Source organism: Leptonychotes weddellii, chromosome 1, assembly GCF_054177405.1.
Source record: "Leptonychotes weddellii isolate Sample4059 chromosome 1, ASM5417740v2, whole genome shotgun sequence".
Classification (NCBI taxonomy): Eukaryota; Metazoa; Chordata; class Mammalia; order Carnivora; family Phocidae; genus Leptonychotes; species Leptonychotes weddellii.
Window position 1 is genome coordinate 192,167,071 of NC_138369.1, and position 25,019 is coordinate 192,192,089.

At 53.9% G+C, this 25,019-nt stretch overlaps 3 protein-coding genes across 10 annotated transcripts in view; 2 read left to right on the plus strand and 1 right to left on the minus strand.

Moving 5' to 3' along the window:
* Window positions 1–38: 38 nt before the first annotated feature.
* Window positions 39–4,885, plus strand: YBEY (ybeY metalloendoribonuclease). Of its 6 annotated transcripts, none has more exons than XM_081800938.1 (5): window positions 64–204; window positions 340–592; window positions 1,642–1,770; window positions 2,498–2,568; window positions 2,746–2,859. In XM_081800938.1, exons 2-5 carry the CDS (start codon window positions 383–385, stop codon window positions 2,747–2,749), a joined length of 414 nt encoding a protein of 137 aa, XP_081657064.1. In that variant the 5' UTR covers window positions 64–204; window positions 340–382; the 3' UTR covers window positions 2,750–2,859. The 6 variants fall into 6 exon arrangements, with proteins under 6 accessions (XP_081657067.1, XP_081657058.1, XP_081657064.1 ...); XM_081800933.1 differs by lacking the exon at window positions 2,498–2,568 and adding an exon at window positions 3,972–4,885 and having other exon boundaries at window positions 65–204; window positions 2,746–2,906; XM_081800934.1 differs by lacking the exon at window positions 2,498–2,568 and adding an exon at window positions 3,972–4,885 and having other exon boundaries at window positions 69–204; window positions 2,746–2,814.
* Window positions 4,886–5,889: 1,004 nt separating this feature from the next.
* Window positions 5,890–23,781, minus strand: C1H21orf58 (chromosome 1 C21orf58 homolog). 3 transcript variants are annotated; one of them, XM_081800931.1, is made up of 8 exons: window positions 21,081–23,781; window positions 18,802–19,067; window positions 17,945–18,005; window positions 16,911–16,984; window positions 15,987–16,154; window positions 13,667–13,778; window positions 8,879–9,018; window positions 5,890–7,010 (listed from the first exon to the last, which is right to left on the minus strand). In XM_081800931.1, the coding sequence occupies exons 2-8, from the start codon at window positions 18,859–18,861 to the stop codon at window positions 6,855–6,857; spliced, it is 771 nt and encodes a 256-aa protein (XP_081657057.1). In that variant the 5' UTR covers window positions 18,862–19,067; window positions 21,081–23,781; the 3' UTR covers window positions 5,890–6,854. The 3 variants fall into 3 exon arrangements, 1 of the variants encoding a protein (XP_081657057.1); XR_014139468.1 differs by lacking the exons at window positions 8,879–9,018; window positions 13,667–13,778; window positions 15,987–16,154; ... (2 more) ...; window positions 18,802–19,067; window positions 21,081–23,781 and adding an exon at window positions 8,305–8,586 and having other exon boundaries at window positions 5,890–7,939; XR_014139469.1 differs by lacking the exons at window positions 8,879–9,018; window positions 13,667–13,778; window positions 15,987–16,154; ... (2 more) ...; window positions 18,802–19,067; window positions 21,081–23,781 and adding an exon at window positions 8,305–8,586 and having other exon boundaries at window positions 6,831–7,010.
* A 266-nt stretch (window positions 23,782–24,047) lies between these two features.
* Window positions 24,048–25,019, plus strand: part of PCNT (pericentrin) — a 121,941-nt gene continuing 120,969 nt past the window's right edge. Inside the window, 1 exon segment of the mRNA XM_081821038.1 lies at window positions 24,048–24,578. Coding sequence (XP_081677164.1) covers window positions 24,480–24,578 — 99 coding nt within the window. The 5' untranslated portion in view covers window positions 24,048–24,479.

Below are 25,019 nucleotides of genomic sequence, written 5' to 3' on the forward strand. Positions count from 1 at the left end.
CCCCCCCCCCCCCCCCCGGCACCCAGTCCGCGCACCTCACGCCTCCCACACACACCCTATTATTCTTCCTCCACCTGCTCACGCGGCCCCCCCGCCGATGGCCCCTTCCTCGCTACAGGCCTTAATTTCCCACTTTTACCCGTGGTGGTCGGCCTGACTCCATGACCATGTGTTATATCCCCTCAATTTTATACCTTCCTTACGGTAAAATATAAATTCCCCTAACATTTTCAGTGAATTTCACCAAATAAAACGATCTGATGTGTGTGCATGTGTTTTTTACAGAATATATTACCACTTTCTACAACTGATTTCTCTTCTCTTAAACTTGGACCACAGGCTCTTTTCTACATTTTTAAAGCGCCGTGTTGCTCTTCCTGAAATGAGTTTGGTGCTTAGAAATCTGCAGCGAGCTGTGCCCATCAGGAGGGCGCCCCTTCGCAAGAAGATGGAGATTGTGAGGAGTATATTAGGGGTGCAGAAATTCGACCTGGGGATCATCTGTGTTGACAACAAGAATATTCAGCACATCAATAGAATCTACAGAGAGAAAAACATCCCAACTGATGTGCTTTCCTTTCCATTTCATGAGGTAAAAAGTATTCTCTTGTCTGGCCTACCTGCTGGTGTAAACATTCTGATTTTTAAGTTTCATTTTGAAAACTTTAAGATACACACATAAGTAGAGTACAGCAGGAACAACCCCTTTTGACCAATACGCATCGCCCAAGGAGAAAAGGTAGCTGGGTCCCCCAGCCCTCGTAATGCTGTCAGTGAGTTAAAAGAGAAGTAGAGTGCCTCTGCAATTTTTTTTAAGATTTTTTATTTATTTTTAAGTCATCTCTACACCCAACGTGGGCTCAAACTCACAACCCCAAGATCAAGAGTCACATGCTCCACCCACTGAGCCACCCAGGCACCCCTGCTTCTGGAATTTTAAGTGTGATTCAATAACAAATATGTATGGTTGAAATTTTTAAGTAACACTGAATTTTTTCACTGAAAATGAAAAATAACACTGAAAACTATTTTGGACAACTTTAAGATAGTGATGAGGTTACCCCCTCCACGATGCGCAGGGCTCATTCGAGGCTTCCCACACTGCTAGTAACAGCATAAACGGGAAGGACCCTTTTGGAAAGCACTTTGGCGGTACACTTGAAGAGCACCAGAAACATGCGTGTACTGTGTAATCCACTAGTGTCACCGCTAAGGAAGGAAGATGTTATAGTATAAAGGTCTTAAATATTCACTTGGTATTTTTTTCTAATAGGAAACATGTTAATACCCTAAATATCCGTCAGCTTAGTGTGAACAGCCCTCAGATGAACGGACTGGTTGTTTCTTTTGTTTTATGTGGGAAAATGTGGAAGACTGTTTAGGACAAAATAACAGAAAGAACAGAAATATAAAATCGTACAATGTAGATCTGTGTGATCTGCACTAAAAAGGTGAAAGAGACAGAGGAAAGCAGCTCGTTTGTCTTAGGTCATCTGTAAAGAGTGGCTCCGCCGTCGTCCCCCCACCCCTCACCTGCCCTGGGACTACTGAGTAGGGATCTTCCAGAATGAAATCTGTAGGCCTGCCGTCAGGTTAGTTCCTGAGGTCATGTTCTCCAAATCTGTATTTCCTCATTTCCAGAATATAAAAGCAGGGGAACTTCCCCAGCCTGATTTTCAAGATGACTACAATTTGGGTGACATTTTCCTAGGAGTGGAGTATATCTTCCAGCAGTGCAAAGGAGATGAGGACTACTATGACATCCTTACTGTGAGTGAGATGCTGAAACAAACAGGCCCTGAAAAGAGGGCCATGGATGGGACGCCTGCCTCCACTGTCTCACATGAAGGACCAGGGTTATCAGGGGAGGGAGACCTACAAGCAGGGACACCAAGGACACTCCATCATCCCACAGAGAGAGAGCGAGCCTAGGCCATGGGCCTGCTTGCCCCCAGCACTGTCGGGTGAGGGTAGAGGACAGGAAACAGGTCAGGAGCTCCCAGGAGCGCCTTGTTTTTAGCTTTTACCCCTGGAGCTCAGCAAGCTGTGTTTAGCTAACTCAGATCTGCTGAATAGACCCCTTACAACTGTAGCCTCCAGGACCTTCCAGATGTATCTCTCCTCAACTTGACGGCAGAAGAAAAGGGAGAGGGGTGTTCCGAAAAGCGATTGTATCTTAACTTTCCTGTGGATTCTATTGAAGTGTTTTCCTTTGACTAAACAGCCACACCCTGAACTATCTTTAGGGGATCCTGGTGCTTCTTTGTGACTTGAAGCAGAGCTTCTCAGGGAGAGCCATGATGAGCAGGCAACAGGGCCTGCTTCCTTGGTGGGACTTTCTGGGAGGAGGAGGCTGTGCTTTCTTCTTGAGTGTGGCAGGAGCCCTGGCAAGGACAGGATTGCTCAGCATGGGCTTTAGCTCTGGGATCTCTGTGGCCAGCAGCGGTGCACCCCTGTGGGGCTGTTGTGCATCTCTGCTTCAACCTCCACCTCCCAGAGATGCCATTACCTGCAGTGGAGGCCAGCCCACCAGGCCTGGGACCTTCTCCTCCTCGCCCCCAGCTGCGTGTAGGCACCTTTTCAGCCCCAGGTACCCTCCACCTACCCCTAGGTTCCTAACTTCCCACCATGCATGGGCTGACTTCTCCCTGCCTTCCCTCCTCCTCCCCCCCAATACTCCCCAACCCCTGGCCCAGGGATTGGTCGTGATCAGTTCCTGAAATAGCTTTTTAATTGTTCTGACAGGTGACTGCCACCCATGGGCTCTGTCACCTGCTGGGCTTCACACACAGCACAGAGGCGGAGTGGCAGGAGGTAGGAGCTGTCCTCCGGGCCTCCAGCACAGAGGGTGCAGTGCCCCATGCGCCAGGTGCCCAGGAACCAGGGCTGCCTGAGCTGTCCCTGCAGTTGAGTACAAAAACCAAAATGGGGGGGGTTGGGGGGAAAGCAGTAAATTAAGGATTTTATGAACACCTGCTTTATAAAAACAAAACAAAACAAAAAGACTAACATTGTTTAAAATATCGGGCTCCCCAAAGGCTACTAACTGTATTACTCGCTGTTGAAAGGAAGGGCTGAGCAGAGAGCCTGGATTCTATAAATTCTATAAAATTCTAATGGCTTAAAGTCAAAAAATCTTTACAAGAGAAATTGTGATGATATTTATCAGGTGGGAACAGGATTCGGAACATGCAAGCATCTGATAGAGACCTACAAGCTAAAGTTATTTAGCTGTTTGTTTCCCTGAGAAGTGACAATATTTACCCCATTTATAAGCATATATGTTGGTATATGCACCATATTATATTTAATAAACTCAAGTTATATTTGTAATCAAATAATCAGGCTCTCTGGAAGGCATAAATTTTTTTTTCAATTAACAAAAAAGTCCTTGATACAGTTGTCCTCACACCCAGCCCATCTCAGGCTGGATCCCCACCAGGGACACCGTGGCTCAGCTTCCTGTCCAAGTGAGAGGCTGACCCTGCTGTGGCCCCCTCACCCCCCTCTGGCAGCATCTCGGAGAAAGCCCATGATGTCACTTCCAGCAGGGACCCAAGCCCTCCCAGGGCTTCCCCATCCACCTTCCCCAGGCACTGACCACTCTTTCCCCCAGGAGGGGCTGTCCTCACGCATCCCCCTCCCACGGACTCTTGGCCCAGCTGACGTGTCTGGCCTGTTCTCCTACAGCCCCAGACAGGGTCTCCTCTTCTTTTACCCAAGACCACTCCTTGGGCCCCTGGACCCCAGTCCTCTGCTGGTCCCACCCTTCACCTCATAGGCAGCATGTCCACATTCCATGTGCACAGTGCTGAGTGAAGGTGAGCAGAACCAGGTCCTGCGCTTTGGCTTTGGGAGGCCACACGGCTGAGGATCCTCATGCCGCAGCCATGGACATGGGCTCTGGGGAAGGGCTTCCCCCAGAGGACACCCCTGGGCCGTCCAAGTTGGTTTCCACTCCTTTCTTTCAGATGTACCAGAAGGAGAAGCAGGTTCTCGAGGAGCTGAGCCGGCGCACCGGGACCAGGCTCCAGCCTCTGAGCAGAGGCCTCTTCTGATGATGCTGGAGGCCCAGCAGCCGGGTGGCACCCAAGGAATTCTCCAGAGCACAGAGACACCATGTGAACAGCAGATAGACCCTCCCTTTCAGGCCCTGAGGACCAGGGACTCCACCAAACTGAGGGCCCTGCTGGTCACTGCTGCTCTGTGGGGCCACAGGAGTGACACAGACTCAGGGGCAAAATTACACAAGTGGAACCTGACTGTTTTGTGAAAGTATAAAAGAAATGTGCATTCCTTTCTTCATTTAGAACCTAGCAAACATATTTTCAGTATTGCAGATAAAGTAGTTCTAAGCTCTTAGGATGCAGAGTTGGAGCACAGGACCTTCATCCCTTGGGGTTCTGCCTGTGGCCAGAGCATTTGTCTCTCCTGCCTCTGCAGCCTGCTCCGGAGAATAGAACAGGCAGCCCAGGGTTCCTCCTTCCTACAGGAACACCGTTGGCTTCAGTCTCCACCTACCCTCAAGAGCACTGTGACCTGGAACCTTCGCTTGGTGCCTTTATGAGGGAGGGACAAGGCTGACCCTTAGGGTGGCTGCAAGGCCCAGGACAGCCTCAGCCAGGTGACCCACAGCGGACATCTCCTGCCCGTCCCAGCTCCCGAGGCAGGCACAGCCCCTGGTCAGGGGTTTGCTTGTGGACCCTACCTAAGTCTTCCTTCCCGTGGCTGGAGTCCTAGAACCCTGGATCCCCCTGTCCACCCGCTGAGCTACGTCTCCTGGCTGCAGGAGGCGCCCTGAGCTCCAACTGCTGCATCCCATCCTCTTTGCCGTCAGTGTTTCCTGCCTTTTCTTCTGATGCTGAAGTAAACGCAGGAGGCATCACAGAGACTTACCCAAGCTGTTTCTGGGCCCAGGGCATCACGGGAGCAGGCCACACGCGCTGAGCCGACCCCAGGCCTCCCAGGTGCTGGCAGTGGAGTCAGCAGCACCCCGAATTCTGCCAGGGAGCTCTGAAGAGGTCACGGCAATGAAACGCAGCCTCTCAGAGACTCTGTGGTCCTAAAAGCAGGGATACTACAATTCTGAGAATCTGGTTTCTCCCATGAATCCACTTGAAAGACATGAAAATGCATTTCCCACTGGATTTATCGTCAGCCTGGACTTTCCCAGGCCCTCGGGGACACAGAATTGGGCTTGTGGCACTCCTGAAGCCTTGGGTATGCATGCCTGCTTACAGTGAAGCGCGTTCTCGGCAGAAAGTCTCAGCAAAGACCAAAGGTGACCCTGCAAAGCTCTTGGCTCTGCAGTTCTTTTTAAGAGACTGAAGGGATCCCGAGACCTGCTACGCCTGTCAGCAGGAATTTCGGACATCCCCCATGCCTCTCTGGTCATGTCGGGGGCACAGGCAGAGTTCTCCCTGGGTATGGGCCTCAGAGCAGAATGGCTGGGGGGCTAGGGGTGGGGTATCCAGCTTTATCAGGCAATGCATAGTGCTTCCAAAGGACCTGATTACTTGTCCCCCCCTGCAGCCCATAGCAGTGACCCTGGGATCCAGACCCCAACCCCCATGCACCCTGACCCCTCCCTTGATCACGTATCCACTGAGGCTGTCCTGCATTTCTCATCACCATTGCATCCCCTCCACTGTAACTGCTTGTCTTATGCTCAGTTTCCTTTTTTATTTTTTAAGATTTATTGGGGGTGGAGGAACAGAGAGAGAGAGAGAGAATCCCAAGCCGACTCCCCACTGAGCAAGGAGCCCAACCGACAACGGATGACATGGCCTCAGCCTCGTCACCCTGAGATCATGCCCTGAGCCAAAATCAAAAGCTGGCCACGTAACCGACTGAGCCACCCAGGTGTCCCTCATGCTCATTTTTCTATCGATTTTTCTTTTTTATGGATTCAGAGGGGTTCTTACATACATTGAACACAACAGAGCACGTCAGGCAGTGTCCGTCTGACCTAAATCTAAGAAAAGTCCTCCCCACCCAGCCATGGAGCTCTGCCTTGGCTATTTGATTCCACCTGTCACTTCTGTCCGCCCCAACCTGGCTACCATGCCCCGGTTCCAGAGCTTCTGCAAACCCAGCCTCTGCCAGGGTTGGTCCCTCCTCCTGCTCCAGGGGTCCCTTGGGTTCCTTGGCCCTCTACACTCCTGTGTGTATTCAGAAATGCAGTTAATCTACCTCAGGCCTACGTGAGGAAGCCCCCATAAATCCCAACAGCACGGGGTTCAGAGAGCTTCCAGGGGGGTGCACACGTCCACACGGTGAGGGTGACGCACCCCACGGGACAGAAGTTCCTGTGCTCGCGACCCTCCCAGACCCACTCCACCCCTTATCACCCCCTTAAATAGACTGGTTAATGTCAGTAAGGGTTGCCTGAGTTCTGTGAGCCGCTCTAACAAACTAATCAAACCCGAAAAGGGGGTCATGGGAACCTCTGCTCCCTGACCCAGTAGGTCAGAAGCACAGGGGACAACCTGAATTTGCGGCTGGCACGGGGGAGTCTCATGGGACTGAGTCTTTACATGGGTGAATGGTGTCAGAACTGAGTGGGGCTGCAGGACACCCAGCTGATGTCAGAATTAGCGACTAGAAGTGATAGAAGGGTCTGTTCTATGTGCGAGTAAAGGAGATTCGCAGAGAAAACCTGGGTTTTCCTTACTCAGGACGCAGACAAAACAGTTTTTCCAATTTATTAGGCCATCCCAAGATAACCAACTTCCGACAAATTTATTCCCTGTATTGAACTAACAATTATGTTGAGAAATAAAACCAAACAGGAAAACCATGTTAGAAAATGTCAATGTGAAAATAAGAAATCGAGTCAGAACTTTAATTGCATTTCAGAAGAGCACGTGCCAGGCCCGCCGTGTGCGCCCCTGCCGCTCTCCTGCCTTGGAGGCTCTCTGAGCAGGGGTCCAGCCCGAGGGCGCTGAGCTGGGTGGCGCTTCCTTAGCCACCTGCTTCCACCTGCTGCCCAGGCCAGCGTTCCGGCGAGCCTGCAGGGTCCAAGGAAGCAGTGAGGAGGACTGGGCTCTTGCTAGTGTGGAACTTAGGGCACGAGAGGGTTTACCCAAAAGGGGCTGATGAAAATGGGCAGCACTTAAAAATGACATTTACATGAAAATCACATTAAAACAGCAAGGGATGGGGCGCCTGGGTGGCTCAGTCGGTTAAGGGTCTGCCTTTGGCTCAGGTCATGACCTCAGGGTTGTGGGATCAAGTCCCCTGCTCAGTGGGGAGCCTGCTTCTCCCTCTGCCCCTCCCCCGCTCTTGCGCACGCTCTCAAGTAAGTAAATGAATAAATCTTTAAAATAAATAAAACAGCAAGGGAACATGATTCCACCGAGAAGAAAAAGGTCACGAAAAGTGAAGAAAGAGTAAAGGTGACGTTCACGTCAGAAGCCCTGACAGAACCAAGAAGAACAAACACACAGAGAAAGCTCCCTTCCCTCAGCCCCCTTCAGAAGGAACCATGTTCAACCTCGAGTGTCTCCCTTCTAGGAGAAAGCTGTGCAGACCAGCAAGGACACCTCTCCACACCTGAAGGCTCCTTTCCACGGGAGAGCCCAGCGGGCCGCTTGCCTTGCTCCATTCACTTAGCAGGAACCCTCACTCCTGCCCCCCGCGTGGCAGGCAGAGCTCCCAGTTATCGTCATATTTGACTTTGTTTATGGTGTAAGCAGCTAATTCCACCCATCTTTTCTCTTACGGCTCCTAGGCCATCTTTCCTGACGAGACCCTGTATTCCCTCTTGACTCGCGGTCCTGCATCCAGGGACAAGGCTGCAGTCTTCTGCCGGGCCTCCCCAACCACACCCGATGCCCCGAGTCCCCAGGACTCTGCCACTCACCAGAGTCCACATGTGGAGGCTCACAAGCCCGGAGCCTGCGTGGGCTGGACGCCATCAGATGCCACCCTGGGAAAGCTGGGATATGCGGGCAGTTACTGCCCTGGCTTAGCACGCAGACACCACACTAAGGGTGAGCCGTGCAGCCAGGGCTCAAGTGCGGGTCCCCAGAGCCCTGCTCATGCTGGACAAATGACCCAAGCCACAGGCAGTTTCCCCGGGAGGTTGGCCTGGGGTCCATTCTCAGACCGGGACCTCCAGGGGCTAATACTGCCAAGGACCCACCTGCCTCCCTGGGGAAGATGGGAGGGCCTTTCCAAATTCCCTGCTACAGCCTCGGACCGGATAAAGATGGGTCCACTGGCTTGTCAGCAAGGGTGAAGAGGTACAACCCAGTTCCTAGGTATTCCCACCCACAGACCAGGAAGCTGGCCTTGACTTACGGGCTAAGGGCTGCTGATGACGGGCCAGCCAAGTGGTGCAGGGCTGGCAGGAAGCTGGAGGCAGGTGGGAGGGCGGTGGCCGAGACCACCGTGGGCCACGTGCAGTAACCAGCCAGGGAGCCAGGTGCTGGGATGGCCTGCAGGGGACCTGGGGGCGCGTAGTGGTGGTGGTGATGCACGGAGGGCTGCTTCTGCCTCTGGCTTGCAGGAGGACAAGGGGAGCCCGCTGCAGGTCCTCAGCACAGCACACACACCAGCCCATTTCAATGGGGCGGGGCGGGGGGCGGGAAGGAGGGAGGGAAGGAAGGAAGGAAGGGAGGGCCAGGCTCCAGCAGAGTTCATTTGGCTCTAGGAAGCAGCTTTCTGGGCCCCAGATTGCATAACTCATTCCTCATCTAGGTGGGAATGGGGAGTGCCAGGGGGCTTCACAAGCAGATCACAGACCCAGGAGTCAGAAATGTGCTTTTCAGAGTTACACAGATGCATGGACTTCCAGAAGAAAAGCCACCCAGGTCCTCTGGTTTTGATTTGGGTGGCCTCCTTTACCTCCGTGCCTGTCCCCAGCTGAGCCTACCTGAGGGGTGGGATGCAGGGGGGCGGCCTGTGATCCCCCGGAGGGCAAAAACGCTGATGAGGGCAGGGCTTTGAGCATCAAGTTTTGCATAATGATCTGGTGCATCTGTGCGTTCTGCATCAGCATCATCTCCACCATGTCTGAAAGGAGAGGTTCCATCACTCACAGACCACACGCTGATCATCAGGCCTCTCCTGAGGACAAAGCTTTAGAGCATCGCCGACGCAGACACACACTCAGGGCTCCACGAGCAAGAGGCCCTATGTGCACAGGAAATGGGGATGTGTTCTGAGGTGCAGAACTTCTGGGTTGGAGGATGTGTGTGCTTTGAAGTGTTGTTGGGGGTGCCCACTGGACTCCCGAGAGGCTGCAGCCCTTCTCACTCCTGCTATATGGGGGCCCCCGAAAGGGTGTCCACGTCCTAATCCCCAGGACCTCTGAATGTGATCTTACTTAGAAAGTCTTTGCAGACATAATTAAGAATCTTGAGATGAGATCATCCTGGATTATCCAGGTAGGCCCTACATCCAAGACAAGTGTTTTGTTTTTGTTTTTTTAAAAGGTTTTTTTTTTTTAAGATTATTTATTTATTTGACAGAGAGAGAGCAAGAGACGGAACACAAGCAGGGGGAGTGGGAGAGGGAGAAGCAGGCTTCCTGCTGAGCGGGGAGCCCGATGTGGGACTCGATCCCAGGACCCTGGGATCATGACGTGAGCCGAAGGCAGACGCATAACAACTGAGCCACCCAGGTGCCTCAAGAAGACAAGCGTTTTTATAAGAGAGGCAAAGGGAGGTTTGAGACCGCAGAGGAGAGGCCCCATGGCGATGGGGCAGAGATGGGACCCACGCGGCCACAAGCCAGGACCACCTGGAGCCACCGCTGGACCAGACAGGAAGGACCATCCCTGGGAGCCTCTGGAGGGAGCCTGGCCATGTGACACCTGGATTTCAGAATTCCGGCCTCCAGACAGAGAAAGTACATTTCCGTTACTTTAAGCCCCCAGGCCTGTGGTACTTTACTAGGAATTTCATCTCTGAAACCAGGAAACCAAGCTCTTCACCAACTCTGGATACAAAGAAACACGTTTTTGTCAGTGTGAGAGGTAAACATGAGTTCTTCCCACAGTCTCGAGGCCCTGGAAATCAGGCAGCCCCAGGGCTCTGTCAGCCTCACCAAGGGCAGGCAGGTCCCTAAAACCACTCACACTCCCAGCCAAAAAAAGGGAGCCTGGAGACTTGGGCAGGGGCTCCTGCAGGGGTGTCCAGGAGCTGAGTAGGCAGCAACCTTCCCACCGGAATCGGCTCTTTGTCTCCAGCCAGCCCTCCGTGCAGATTCTGGGCTACCCAAGCCTCCATAATCACATTGGCCAATTCCTTAAAATACATCTTTCTCTCTAGACATGTCCTGTTGGCTCTGTTTCTCTAGAGACCCTTGATCAAAAGATTTTGTCCCAGGCCTGAGAGCAATGGGGTGGTGGGGGGCACAGAGCCAGATTCCTACAGCAATACAGCTGTGGGAACTCTTATCCCCGCAAGACAAGAACATGGAGAGGCTGAGTCTGGCAGCCCTGTTCTGGGCAAAGACCCTTGAGGAGACCCATGTGGGGCCGGTGTAACTGCCTCAGGATAAGGGGCACACGGTGTTGTGGGGAAAGGGGGTCTTCGATAAGTGGCACAGGGCCAAACCGATATCAAGATAACACCAGTCCCTAACCATAGCTCACAAAATCTGTTCCAGGTGGGTCGTAAATCTCAATGTGAGAAGTCAACCAAATCGTAGAACATCTTCATGACCTTGAGTGGCTAAAGGCTTCTTACACAGGACAGAAAAGGCACGAACCCATAAAGGAAAAAGCCTGGAAAACAGAACTTTATTAAAAATTAAGAACTTGTGTTCATCCGGAGACACCACAAAGAGAGCGATTTGCAATATGTGTATCAAAAAGGACCCATGTTAGAATACACGAGGAATTCCTAGAAACCAATGAGAGAGGCAGATGACCTGGAAGAAAAATGGGCAAAATACTTGAAAGGGCACGTCACAAAAAGGGTATTCAAACAGCCAATAAATATATGAAAAGGTGACATGCAAATTAGAATTGGAATGAGCTGCCATGCCCACCAGATTGGCAAAGATGAAATAGTCTAAGGACACCGAGGGTTGGTGACTTGCTGCAAGCAATTCTTGTTCACTCCTGTGGAGTGTCAACAGGTACTACTGACGAGAGAAACAAAGGAAGAGAAATGTAGCTTCAGTTCAATCTCCTTACAGCTTGCAGCCCACTGATAGATTCCAGAGACGTGCAGAGTGTAACCTTCCCTCAAGGAACTGCCTTAGTGCCTTCATGTTGAAAAGGAACCTTATCTTCACAGCAGCTAGCCCCTCAAGGTCCTGAAAGCCTCGCTTCCAGGTTCCTTAGAGACTTACGCTGTCCCTAACCCCCATTACTTAAAAAGTATTTAATCAGTCGCTCCTCACAATCCCAGTGCAGCTCCTTCTGCCCACGGGTCCCGTCCCCGGGCTTTAATAAAAACACCTTTTGCACCAGAGACGTCTCAAGAATTCTTTGACTGTGGGCTTGATGATCCCACATCACTACCACTTTGGAAAACTGTCTGGCAGTATTTCCTGACCCAAACATCTCATCCCTAGGCATAGGCCCCACAGAAATGTACATGTCCATTCCCTAGAAGATGAGACCGTGTGGTGGCTCCACAGCTCCAAGAGAATGGGCCCAGAATTTGTGGGATAATAATATGATTGAATAGTGTGGTCAGCTGAATGATGGACCCCTAGCATGTACATACCCTAATCCCTGGAACCTGTGAATTGTGTTTTGTTATATGGTGAAAGGTGATGTTGCAGATGTGATTAAGAGTCTTGGATGGAGGGGCGCCTGGGTGGCTCAGTCGTTAAGTGTCTGCCTTTGGCTCAGGTCATGATCTCAGGGTCCTGGGATGGAGCCCTGTGTCGGGCTCCCCGTTGGCGGGGAGTCTGCTTCTCCCTCTCCTTCTGCCCCCCACTCATGCTCTCTCTTGGTCTCTTGCTCTCTCTCAAAGAAATGGGATCTTAAAAAAAAAAAGTTTTGGATGAAAGCAACCCAAGTGTGCATCAACAAACAAAGGGATAAAAGAACGTGGTCCATCCATCCCGTGGAGTATTATTCAGCCTTAAAAAGGCAAGAAAATCTGCCACCTGCCACCATATGATGAACCTCGAAGACGTTCATTATTCCACATGAAATAAGCCAGTCACAGAGGGACAAATACTGTATGATTCCTCTCATAGGAGGTACTTAAGTCATCAACTTCAGAGAGAATAGGATGGTGGGTGCTGGGGGCTGGTAGGAGGGGGACCTGGATACACAGTTTCAGTTTTGCAAGATGGAAAGTTCTAAAGATCTGTTGCACAACAACATGGATCCAGTTAACACTACTTAAACATGTTTAAGACGGTAAATTTTAGGTTTTCTAACCACAATTTATTTTTAAGATTTATGTATTTATTTGAGGGGGGTGGAGAGAGCACACATGCAGGGGGGTGGGGGCAGAGGGAGAGGCAGAGAGAATCCCAAGCAGACTCCCCACTGAGCACGGAGCCCGACGCAGGGCTCGATCTCACAACCCTGAGATCACAACCTGAGCTGAAACCAAGAGTCGGACCCTTCACTGACTTTGCCACCCCGGCACCCTTACCACGATTTTTTAAATTAATTAATTTTTGAAAAAGAATCTTGAGGTGGGGAGATTATCCTGGATTATCTGGGTGGGCCCAACATAATCACAAGGGTCCTCAGGAAGCGTGGAGAGAAAATCAATACCAATTTAGATCTGAATATCCAGCAACGCTGGTATTTAAGAACAAGGGGAAATAAAAACATTTGCCAGGAGGCAAACACTGAGGGAGCTTCAAGAGTCTGTTCTAAAGGAACTTGGAAGGGGCTTATTTCAAGATAATAGAAGACAATTCCAGAAGGGTGGTCTGAGATACAACAAAGGGTGAGTAGGATGTCAGGATGATTTCTGTAGGAGATCATCCTGGCATCTAGTTTGGGAAGTTGTTCTAAAAGAGAAAGAGCAGTACTGACTGGGTGGGAGGAGGGGGGCGACGGTGCTCCAAGCTCCTTCCATCCCTGGGGGCAGGGGGATCCAGATCCCACGCGTTCAACTTCATACTAACGCCCAATGAATGGAAAAAAACGAATAAATGAACAAAAAGCAGAATCAGACCTACAAATGCAGAGAACGGTCTGATGGTTGCTGGTGGGGCAGGTGGGGGTGGGGTTTGGGGAAAGTGGGTGAAGGGGAGAGATTGGGTTTACCAGTTACGGAGTGAGTCACAGAACAAACGGCACAGTATGGGGAATACAGTTTATGATACTGCAATTTATAAAATGCTCACGAGCTCTCCAGGGTGGTTGTTAGGGTACTTCTGAGAGTTCCTATTTTTACCTTCAAATATTTGATCAGGTCAGAATTTGTTTGGATGGGGCGCCTGGGTGGCTCAGTCGTTAAGCATCTGCCTTCAGGGGGCGTCTGGGTGGCTCATTCGTTAAGTGTCTGCCTTCAGCTCAGGTCATGGTCCCAGGGTCCTGGGATCGAGCCCCTCATCGGGCTCCCCGCTCGGCGGGAGGCCTGCTTCTCCCCCTCCCACTCCTCCTGCTTGTGTTCCCTCTCTCACTGTGTCTCTCTCTGTCAAATAAATAAATAAAATCTTTAAAAAATATATTTTTTGTTTCGGTAGAGAATTTTATAAACCCATAACAGTATTAATATGGAACACTTACCTTCCTTAATACTTCCTGCTCTTTGAGTGGGGAAGGCCTGGAGAGGGGGAATCTGTGTGATGAGGGGCTGCTGAGGTAGCTGTTGAATGATGGTGGCAGGAGGCTGGGGGGCCTACGAAGAGCCAGATGATTAGTTCCCTAAACGTGCCCTAGGAGACCATGTTCTACAGCATCCATCCACCCACCCATCTATCCATCTGTCTACCCACCCACCCACCCACCCATCTATCCATCTACCCACCCACCCATCCACCTCCCCACCTATCCATCTACCCACCCATCCACTGCCGTCTACCTGCCCAGCCATCCATCCACCCACCCTGCCCATCCATCCATCCATCCGTCCATCCATCCATCCAAGAGAAACTTCAAATGATTAACCCTATACATTGAATTGGTTGCTTAATAGATAGATATTTGAGTCCGGGTATCACCTAGGACATGATATGTTATGAATGTTTGTGTCCACCCCGAAATTCATATGTTGAAGCTCTAACCTCCAATGTGTCTGTATTTGGAGATCAGGCCTGTGAAGAGGTAATAAAGGTTAAGTGAGGTCATAAGGGTGACATCCGAATCCTATAGGGCTGGTGTCCTCATAAAAAGGGAGATGCCAGAGAGCTTTCTCTGTCTACCATGTGAAGGCAGTGAGAAGGCAGCCGTCTGCAAGCCAGGAAGAGAACGCTCTCCAGGAACCTGATTGGTGATCTTGGACTTCCACCCTCCAGAAACGTGAGAGAATAACTTTGTTGTTTAAGCTGCCCTAGCATACTAACACATAGTCTGCTTTTGTAAGAGTGAGAGCTCAGGCACGCGTGTGGGCGGCTGTGGGTGGGGGGATGACAGAGGCAGAGGGAGAGTCTTAAGCAAGCTCCTGATGCGGGTTTCAATCCCACCACCCCGAGATCATGACTGAGCCGAAAATCAAGAGTCAGACGCTTAGCCGACTGAGCCCCCCAGGCGCCCCTAACACACACTGTTTTTAATTTTCCCCCATTTCCCGTCTTCAGGAGAGGAAGCTAACATGCGGTTTCATTACTACTGCTTGAATAGAGGTATCCAAGGAACAGGTCATGAAGATAATCTCTGGCTTCTCTCCAGTTAAAAGAAACGTACAACAATTCCAAGCCCACACTAGGTGTTGACCATGCACCAGAGACTTTCTATGTCGCTCCTCTTCTGGATGAGTAAGGCCTTGTCCTTTCTTTCCCAGTTCCCGGGAATGATGGCACAAACCAGGGCTTGGCCGACTCTCTATGTAGAGCGCCAGACCACAAATAGTTTGGCTTTGTGGGCCACCTGGCCGCGGCGGTGAAGGCTTCACTCAGCAGGGAGGCTTCAAAGCGGCCACCGCACAAGGGACGGGTGGTCACACATCACTATGGGCACTGAGATTCGCATTTCACATCATTTTCATATGCCACAAACCGTTCTTCTTTTGATTTCCCCCCCATTTTTAAAAAGATTTTATTTTAGAGAGAGCACGAGAGAGCGCGGGTGAGAGGGAGAGGGAAAGGATGAGAGAGAGAGGGAGAGAGAGGATGAGAGAGAGGACGAGAGAGAGAGGGGACGAGAGAGAGGACGAGAGAGAGGATGAGAGAGAGAGGACGAGAGAGAGAGGACAAGAGGGAGAGGGAAAGGATGAGAGAGAGAAAGGACGCGAGAGAGAGGACGCGCGAGAGAGGACGCGCGAGAGAGGACGCGCGAGAGAGAGGACGCGCGAGAGAGAGGACGCGCGAGAGAGGACGCGCGAGAGAGGACGCGCGAGAGAGAGGACGAGAGAGAGAGAGGATGAGAGAAGACGAGAGAGAGGACGAGAGAGAGAGGATGAAAGAGGATGAGAGAGAGAAAGGACGAGAGAGAGGACGAGAGAGAGAGGGAGAGGGAAAGGATGAGAGAGAGAGGACGAGAGAGAGAGGATGAGAGGGAGAGGACGAGAGGGAGAGGACGAGAGGGAGAGGACGAGAGGGAGAGGACGAGAGGGAGAGGGAAAGGATGAGAGAGAGAGGGAGAGCCTCAGGTAATGCCTGGGGACCCCAGGCTCTCCTCTGTAATGAAGGGTAAGACCACCTCCTCTCTCCAAAGCCAGTTCTCAGGGCACCTGTGAGGACCGCAGAGGGGAGCCAGGGAGCTCCCTGTGCAGTGCCCGGGACATGGTAAATGCGGTCACTGTTGGCTCCTAGCTGACTGACCCTCTTCGTAATGCTGTGGAGGAAGGCCTTGAGGCCACAAAAATCCACAATCTCCGTTTGGATGAGGGGTCTCTGTGGGCACCACATCCTCCCCACATTGCTTCTGCCCTCAGGTCATGAAGACTTACTGAGTGTTGGATAATCCGTGGTGGCTCCAGGGCTGGCAGGGGCAGGGAGGCGGCGGGGTAGATGCCCATGGGGGGCCCCTCTGGGGGCAGCGCTGACCCACGGGCTCCTCCTCTGTTCACCCCGCTCCGCGCCTGGGCCTGGGAGCCCTCCTCTAGGAGATGCTGTTCCTGCAACACAAGGCAGAGCTGCAGCACCCAGAGAGGGAGAGCCCCGGACACTGAAGGGAGGAGATCGGGCGCCCAGGGCGCGCACTCCGCCTGGCACAGCGGTGCACGGACGCGTGGTCCTCCGGTGGGAGGGGGCCTCAGGACGTCCTCGGGGCACAGACCCTCTGGAATTGGAGCCAGGCTCTTCATGGGGGGCATGCATGAGAGGAACCCTTCATTTCACGTGGCGGGAAGGGGAGGGAGCTTACAACTTCTGTTTGAGTTTACCAAATAACGAACCGGTTTCTGGTTGTTCTCTTTGCCCAGCCAGCAGAGTATATTCTCTTTCCCGCATCACCACGATGTGGCATTTTATCCTAACGTATACGTTTGGACTCAATTAATCGCTTCGCATGGTCATTCCCTGTTGCTGGTGCATTTAGTTTGGATGAAGCCATTGGCCACCTTAAAATCCCACTTCCTGTAGGAATTGGGCCCTTTGCACAGCATTTCCACCTTGGGGATGTGCAACCAAAGCAGGGTTTTTCAGCGAACACTCCGCTGGAACCCAGACTATGGAAAACATGCATGCAGGTGTTATTTTCTCCATGAAGTCCTGGACCCAGGTGCGCAGGCTCCTAGCTGCTCGGGATCCGTCCGTTACCCACCCATAGGTCACAGACATCAGGGAACCAGTGCTTCATCCAGGAAGCCCTCCCCCATGCCTCTGGCCTGCTCATGATCAGGGTCCACACAGCTGCTGGACATGCGGCCTACCCAGAGTCTCTGCAGAAGATCTTGCCTCCTCCTCAGAGCACCCAGCAGGGCTGCATCCAGCCTGTCCTTGTTTCCTGCAGGGCGTCACATCAGGCAGGTTCCCACACGGGGCCCAAGCACTGCCCTATGGCAGAAAGCCCTTCCTCGGGCTCTGCTGGACTCTGGTGAGAGGGAGAAGGGCCTCACGGGGCTCGGTTGTGAGCGTGACTGGGTTGTGAGCCTGGCCTCCTGCCACCTGGAGCCATCTGGGGGCCCCAAGCAGCCTGGGGGCTGGTACGGTCCACCGAGCCTCAGGTAATGCCATCTGCAGCCTCCTGAGGGAGGGGTCCCCACTCAAGAGGAGGCTCTGAACAGGGTCTGGCCTTCCTTCCTCGGGCACAGCACACCCATTCTCCACCCCCCAGCCCTGAGGATGCCTAGAGCAGCCTGTCCTCTGGGGGAGTCCCCAGGAGTCCCGCTGCCCTGGCCCACTCCATGGTTCTGCTCTTACCTGTTGGCCAGGTGACCTGTTTGGCGTTTCCTGTCTGGATTTGAGCCCTGGGCTCTGCCTGCTGTCCTCACGAGTTTCCTGGAGCTCCCACTGCCAAAGGGGCTCTTCCCCATGAACAGGCAGCATTCTCGTAGGCCTCCCTAGCACCTCACCCAGATGTCCCTGAACTTGGGCACTGTCACCGGGAGAGCGGTCCTCTCCTCCAGCTCACGTGGCCTGAGCGACCGTCGGCCAGGGTTGCAGATGCACAGGAGCGCCTGGTCTGGGCGCCTGAAGATGTGCTCACCTGACAGGTTGAACCCCACATACCCCCCACCCCAGAACAAGCTCAGAGCGACACAGATCGGATCCAGGTGTGGCCACGTCTGAGCTGGGCACCCTGTGGCAGACGATCAGACCTCTCTGGACCCCCCTTCTCTTATTTGCAGAATGGGAATGATGAACATATCCCCTCTTGGGGTTTTTGTGAAGGTGTGGTAAGCAATGAGGGTGTGCTTGGCAGAGCACCGTGTGTGTGTGTTCTCCCAGCAGCCTGGGCTCTTACCTGGTACGAGGTGGGGTTCTTCAGAATCCCCTTCCACATTGTCACACTCTTGCTCCAGTTTCTGTGTTGAAAAGGACAGAGTGTGCGAGTGGGTGGGGTCTGGGTGGGGGGAGGAACACCTGCCCCAGAGGGTCTGAAGGGACCAGAGTCCCAGATGGAGGTGATTGGGGACAGAGTGGGGGGAGGTGGCAAGGGTCATCCGTGCTCTCTTAGGACTGTGGGCGTCAGGCTCTCCATTTGGTGCACACAAGTTCCACCTTGAAATCTTAGGGCAGATGCTCTGATGTGAATGGCCCCTTTCAAGCAACTTTCTGCAGAGCCTGACCCAGGCCAGCTCCATGTCACTGACCACCCACCCCTGACCACTTGAGCCCTGGGCTGAGCAGCACGGTCTGGGCCTGTCCTGGGATGACCCCTGCCGGCCCCTCCACGTTGGCCATGGGCCACCCAGAAGGAGGCGCTGTGCTGGTGGGCAGGCTGGCCGTGGAAGATAGGAAGACGGCTGTCAGGATGGACCGCAGGGCTGGCCTACGCGGCTGCAGACCCTGCACCAACCATGGCCTGTCTTCTCCAAACACTGAAGCCGGGAGGCTCTGCAGGGGTTTGTGGGCCCTGAAAATGCTCTGGGCCATGGGTGTATCCAGCCTCCCAGCTGAGAAGCTGCCAGAAGAATCTAGTTGGTTCTGCATAAAGGCAGAGAAAACCAAGAGACCACAGGCCTTCATCGTAAGGCTAAAAAGCACAGCAAAGTATTTTCCCTCGGAAGCAGGAGTATACTGACAGGCATAGTAACTTACCTTTTGAATCTGTGCTTCTTTGACAAGCTGTTGAAAACATGATTGCCCCCACTGCCTTACCTTCTCCAAGAGTTTCAGGGTCAGTTGGGTCATCGCATCTGCCCCTGAGGAGTCCAGCATCCTGGGACACCACAGACCCACCTCCTCCCTCGGTCTCAGGTTATCGGCAAGCAAGGAGAAGCAGCCCCAACCGTGGTGTCTTTGAAGGGTTCCTGAGCTGGGCTGAGTATACCCCCTGGGGCCTGGCCCGCTGCTGCCAGAGAACAGCGTGTGGGAGGGCGGCCACAGCTCCCGGAGTGCTGTGTTGCCTCGGCGGTTGCTGGGCGCTGCAGACACAGGAGGGCCCCAGGTTGCCGGGTTTCCAATGAGAGTCCTTCCCAAGCCCCAGTCTGCCCCCCCCACAGGAGTTGCCTATAAACACTGCTAATCTCCAGGTGTAGCCAGGTGGGGCTTATTGGGAAGGTGATGAGCAGCAGCTGGGGCCCGAGGGGACAGAGTGAGGTCCTGGGGGGCAGTCCTGATTCCCCCTGCATTGCCCCCACCCTCAGGACTGAGTCCAGAAGAGTATGGGGTAGGGGTGGGGGGCAGCTGCATCCATTCCCCATGCCCTGCAGGGGCCTACCCTCCCCTCATCCATTGTTAGCTCCAAGGGGCCAGGAGGCCCCCAGCCCCTTCTAGGGACCCTCAGAGCCAGATGGGTGTGAAGCCTAGATACCAGGAGGACAGGGTGGGGGCACCATGTCCCTGCGATTTCAGGAAATTCTGGGCGGCAGAAGGGGCAGCACAGGGAGCTGACCAATGACCCGCTTAGGGGCTTTCCTGGTGGGGCTTCTGGGTGGGCGCACCCCACAGGCTCCTAGCCATCACCTTGCAGGACACAGGGCCACACGGGGCTACCACTCCTCCAGGCAGGGATGTGATTGCAGGATTGGGATTGCCCTGTGGGGATCCTGGCCCAGAGAGGGGTGGGGGCACCTAGGGACAGGACCGCTGGTCAGGTCAGAAGTTGGTGGCTGGAGACATGCACTCCAGCGCTGGGGGGGGGGCAGTGGGGTGCGACACCCAGCAAGAGAAGCCTTTTATAAATGATCGTTCACACAGAGCACAGGGCACAAAACTGATCAAAGTGGCTCTTCATTTGTACCGGCTTTACATTTCAGATTTACAAATTAATCAACCCAGCTAATGAAGTGGATAGAACAGATTGGATATTGGATCCAGTGACACTGGTCCAGGGCTGGGGTGGGAATGAGGGATCAGCACACTTACAGCCCCCTCCTCAATGCAACTGAACCAAAAACTTGTATCAGATGGCCAAAATTTGGCTAAAAGTCCCTTAAATTGCCCATACACTTCAGTGGTTATGGATTTATATGTATCATAACCCTAACATTCAAACAGGAGGTCTGAGTGTAAACAAAAACTAATTTAGTTAAGCTACTCAAGGTAGCTAGGAGATAATCCCAAGTGGTATACATAACACATCCCAGTGTGAGTTTGTTAGACTTTTTTTTTTTTTTAAATAAAGCCATTTATTAAAGTTTTGGGGCGCCTGGGTGGCTCAGTCGTTAAGCGTCTGCCTTCAGCTCAGGTCATGATCCCAGGCTCCTGGGATCGAGCCGCTCATCAGACTCCCTGCTCAGCGGGAAGCCTGCTTCTCCCTCTCCCACTCCCCCTGCTTGTGTTCCCTCTCTCACTGTCTCTGTCAAATAAATAAATAAATAAATAAATAAAGTCTTAAAAAAATTAAGTTATTTAAAGTTTATATTTGCAGGAAAATCAGGAAGATGGTGTAACAGAGTTCTCACAGTGCATGTGGTCACCCTGACTCATCACTGCGGACTCCGACCCTGATCACCCAGCTAGGTTTCTTCACTCCACAGTTACTATTTTTCTCCCCTTTCCACAGTCCTCTGTGGGAGGAAGTCATTGTGCACAGCTCATACTTAAGGAGTGAGGGTTAGGTTTTCCTCCTTGGGGTGAGTATCTACATCATTTATTTGGACAGCGTTTTAATTGTTAAAAATAAACTGAGAGTCAGATCAGTAACATAGTCTAGAATGACCATGGAAATGATTCTGGGGTTCTAAGGAATATAGATTGAAAACCAGTGACCAACCCCGTGTGGGAAGACTCTGGGCATGCAGCCCGTGGAGTCTTACATGTATTGTAACATGTAAAGGTTGCGAGAGTCAGGCTCTGGGACTAACTGGTCTTGGAAAGTTGACCCAGTGCTCTGCTGGTGTTGCCTGCCCGACCCCTGGTCTTGGGAGCCCACCCACACCCATGTTTGCTCAAACCACTGAATTCTGCAAGCTAAGACTGAAAGCTGCAGTTACCAAAGGGCTGTGGTCTGACTCAGGAGGAGACGTGTTTTCTGGCGGGTGAGTTTCCAGCACTCTCCGAGGGAGGTTTGTCTAAGCTGTGGTTGCTTATGCTCACACATTCTCACTGAGGCTGAAAGATGAGCTTGTCATTATCACTGAGGAAGTGGCACTGTTATTACTACCCTTACTCAGTCTCAGAGCACAGAGCAAGCAGGGAGCGCACAGCCTGCACGCAAACTCTGTCCAAGGAAAGGCGGGGGACAGGTGAGCAGAGCAGAGGGAACCCCAAACACCCAGTGCGTGTCTACTGCAACACTGCCCAGAGCAATCTCGCTTTTTGTGCCACTTTCTCTCCCGCGGCCGGCCACTTGAAGTCGTGTCTTCCGAACTGGCTTTCCAAGGCCCATCTGCCCCCGGGCCGTTCACGTCTCCCTCGCGGTACGGAGGCACAGCTGTTCGTTCCCCATGCCTCTTCCCGAGCTTGGGACGCCCACCTTCTCCTTCTCATCCGCCTGAGCTCTGCAGTTTCCTAGTCCTGCACCTGAACTGTGGTGCTGTTCCGTGCACAGACTGCTTTCATCTTCCATTGAACGATAAACGGGACACTCCAACAGCAATGAGGAAAGTTAAAGTGAGGCCGAGAACGTGGAGCCCATTTGGGCCAACAGGATCACCGCCGGGGGAAGGCCCCAGCTTCCCCAGCGCCCACGCTGGCAGAAGGCTCGCTCGGCATGGTTAGACTACAGCAGGACAAGGTGCTCGGATTGTCAGCTTATCAGCGTCCGGTGAGCTTGATTACACCAACAGCACCGGATGGTTAAGCCAAACCGTGGGCTGGGAATAAAAACCATGCGTTGTTTCCCTATCTGGACAAACAGGTTCAAGTGAAGTTTGAAGCTGAGGAACGATGATTTCACAAGACTTCAGATTCCCACGCAGACCACGAACGCATAACCAAAGTTATATTCCTTTTTTTTTTTTAATTTTAACAGACTTTATTATTTATTTTTTAAAGACTTATTTGAGAGGGAGAGTGTGGGCAAGTGGGGTGAAGGGGCGGAGGGAGAGGGAGAATCTCCAGCAGACTCCCCTCTGAGCAAGGATCCCACAACTCTGAGATCACGACCTGAGCTGAAATCTAGAGTCAGATGCTTCACCCACTGAGCCACCCGGGCACCCCCCAGACTTTATTTCTTAGAGCAGTTTTAGGTTCACAGCAAAATTGAGCAGGAAGCACATCCCTTTTTAACAGCCATTTACCATACAACTGAAATTTACCCAAACATCCCACAGCCCTTAATCCCTTTCCGTAAGAAGACTTTTGATGTTCACTTAACTAGCTCTCTCTCTGGGGATCTAGAACTGGGTACAATCACAGTATCATTTAAAACTGCATCCTCACCACATTTTCTCAAGGGACCACAGGCCGCTGGGCAAGTCGGCCCTAGGGAGCCCCTGCCACCCGGGGGTTCCTGTGCTAACAGGAGTAGACATGTGTAAGTTTGCCTTTCCCGCCCCTCAGAGCCTCTCTCCACGTGGGGTCCCTCCTCTCTCTCTGATCCAGGGGGCTGCTTTATGGCGGAGGCGCGAGTGGACCCATGACCGCGGGAGCCCACCGGGAGCTGCAAGCTGGAAGCAGGCGCAGCGCATCAGAGACCTGGACGCGACGCTGTGTCCCCAGAGAGAAACGTGCACACGTGCAGTCTCTGCAGCTCGGGGCCCGATTCCCCGCTACAGACCCTGGCTGTCCCGGACACAGGTCGCACGCAGCGGGCGGGTCGCACGGGAAGGACACCCAGGCTGGTGGTCCCAGAGCGTCCCGGGGAACGGGAGTCAGGCTCCTGCCCCCGCCGGGGCCTCGCAGAGACGGAGCGGGGTGCGAAGTCGCGGCCTCCTGGACTTGCTCCGGGTGGACACGACGGTGGGCGGCCTCGCAGCCCCTTCCCGGAAGGGGTGCGGCCACGTCGAACTCCCAGCTACCGAGACGGCGGACGAAGGCTGGCGGCCACGCTCGCTCCAAGGCCCTTCGAGGCACGGCTGCGGCCCCGGAGCTGGCTCGAGCGCACCCGCCCTACGCGCCCGCGCCCACCTACCTCCCGTTGGGCAGCTAGGGCCTCTTTAAAACCGACCAATCACAGAGGGTTCCGAGGCCTCCGCGCTCCACCATTGGTCCGGCTGGGAGGTGGAATCGTCATCACGCCAATGGGAGGCCAGCGGCTGGCAGGGGCGGAACTCCGTCCGGGTCGCACCGCCCTGACTGCGCGTGCGCGAGGGCAGGAACGCGATTTCCCCCCCCGATTGGCGGCGGGGCAGACGGCGCACGCCGGGGGCGGAGCCGGACCCACGTCTGCGTGACAGTTGTCGCGGGGGGGAGGGCGAGCCCAGACTAGGGGGAGGGAGTGTAAATAGAGCGAAGGCGGCGGCGTGTCGATCCCGTCACCTCCCGGGCGACCCGCGAGAAGCCCCGGAGGGAGATGGAAGAAGATGAGCAAGAGCAGCGGCGCAGAAAGGTGGAGGCCGGGAGAGCGAAGGTAAACGGCAGCGCCTCCTCCTCCCCCGGCTGTGCCAGCGTGGGTTTCCAAGGGCAGGTTCCGGTGACTGCGTCTGTTCCGTGCTAGGAGCGGATGCGGGCAGGCAGGGACCGCCGCCAGAGTCTTGCCCTTCCCGCCGACTCGGCTGGAAGCCGCCTCCTGGCCGCCGCCATCTTGAATCGGCCGCCCTCTGCCCGGCCCCGCCCCTGTGGCGGCCGCAGCCAGTCACCGGCTGAGGACGTGTGGGGTGGGGGTGGGGTGGCGCGAGGAGGCCCGGCGCGGGGCAGGCCGGGTTCGCGGGGCTGCGCCTGCGCGAGGGGCGGGGCGACGCCCTGGGAGCTCACGGCGGAGGAGGGCCGGCGCCGGCGGGTCGGGTGGGGTGGGGTGGGGTGGGGGCGGGTCTCGGCCGCGCGCCGCCTCCGGGGTTCCCGCCTTCTCTCGAGGCCTTGCCGCGCCCTCGGCGTTTCCAGGGAAGCTGGCGCAGCGGCCTCTCGAGTGGCGGGGGGATCTCGGCCAGTGGCGCCCTGATGGACACTGGTGGCCCAGGAACGCGCCGTCCCTGAGCGCCCGGCCCCATTCCGCTCCCAGTAGAGAGTGAAGGCCGGGCTGGCAGTGAAGGGAACGGCTCTCCCCACCCCGCGCGTCCTCGTCGTCCTGCACCGCCGGCGCGTCGTACACCTGAGCAACCGCACCTGCCGCAGCCTCGCCTCCCAGAACTCGGGACTCCTGGACGCCTAATAGGAGCTGTGACTTATCCCCCTCTAGGGCTGATCTCCACTTACGTCCGCTTAAAACTACGTACAGATTGTCATTTCGCTTGGAATTATGCAGTTTTTTTTAAATATAAAAAAGAAGTTTTGGAGTGGTGGTCCAGGAACACATGAATTGTTTGCATTGCAGAGTACCTTCTGCCGACCTACTGCCTGATACTCTCTGGGGTCCGGGAGCTCTTGTGGCCTCACTGCTGTTTGGGGCCCAGGTGAGGAGCTCTGCTGGAGCCATTCCCTCATGCTGGGCCTCCTGGACAGAGTCTGCTGGGACCCTAGGTTGTGGTTGCCCCAAGGAACTCACTGTGCTCCTAGAGTCGTGGGGCTCCAGGGATGCATTTATCATCTTGCTTTTGCCCCAGTTTTCATGTAGACCTGGTACTTTCTGTCAGGGGGGCATATTGTGGGGATTGGGCCATGACCCGAGAAGACCCAGCTGTAGAGGCAGAGTGGATCAAGCAGGCGCTTTGGCTGTGACTCCTGGCCCCACCCCATTCAGGCTGTGTGGGGGAAGTTGCTTACCTGTTCTGCCAAGGGATGAGCGAGAGTCTGCACAGTGCCACCCCGGTAGTGGGTAGAGCCATGTGAAGTTGCTGCGCTTGAGCTCAGATGGGGCCAGACATGGGGAATTTCATATGGACCAGCTCTTAGGA

Bases quoted from the DNA above. Each gene is read 5' to 3' on its own strand.
- C1H21orf58 (XM_081800931.1), bottom strand. From the start codon at position 18,861: ATGCTGGACTCCTCAGGGGCAGATGCGATGACCCAACTGACCCTGAAA. The intron at 9,019-13,666 runs GTAAGTGTTCCA...CTCTCCTTTCAG, and splicing joins AGCAGGAAGTATTAAGGAAG to ACATGGTGGAGATGATGCTG. The intron at 7,011-8,878 runs GTAGGCTCAGCT...TGGACCCTGCAG, and splicing joins CCCTGCATCCCACCCCTCAG to GCTCGCCGGAACGCTGGCCT.
- YBEY (XM_081800932.1), top strand. From the start codon at position 383: ATGAGTTTGGTGCTTAGAAATCTGCAGCGAGCTGTGCCCATCAGGAGG. The intron at 593-1,641 runs GTAAAAAGTATT...CCTCATTTCCAG, and splicing joins TTTCCTTTCCATTTCATGAG to AATATAAAAGCAGGGGAACT. The intron at 1,771-2,745 runs GTGAGTGAGATG...TTGTTCTGACAG, and splicing joins ACTACTATGACATCCTTACT to GTGACTGCCACCCATGGGCT.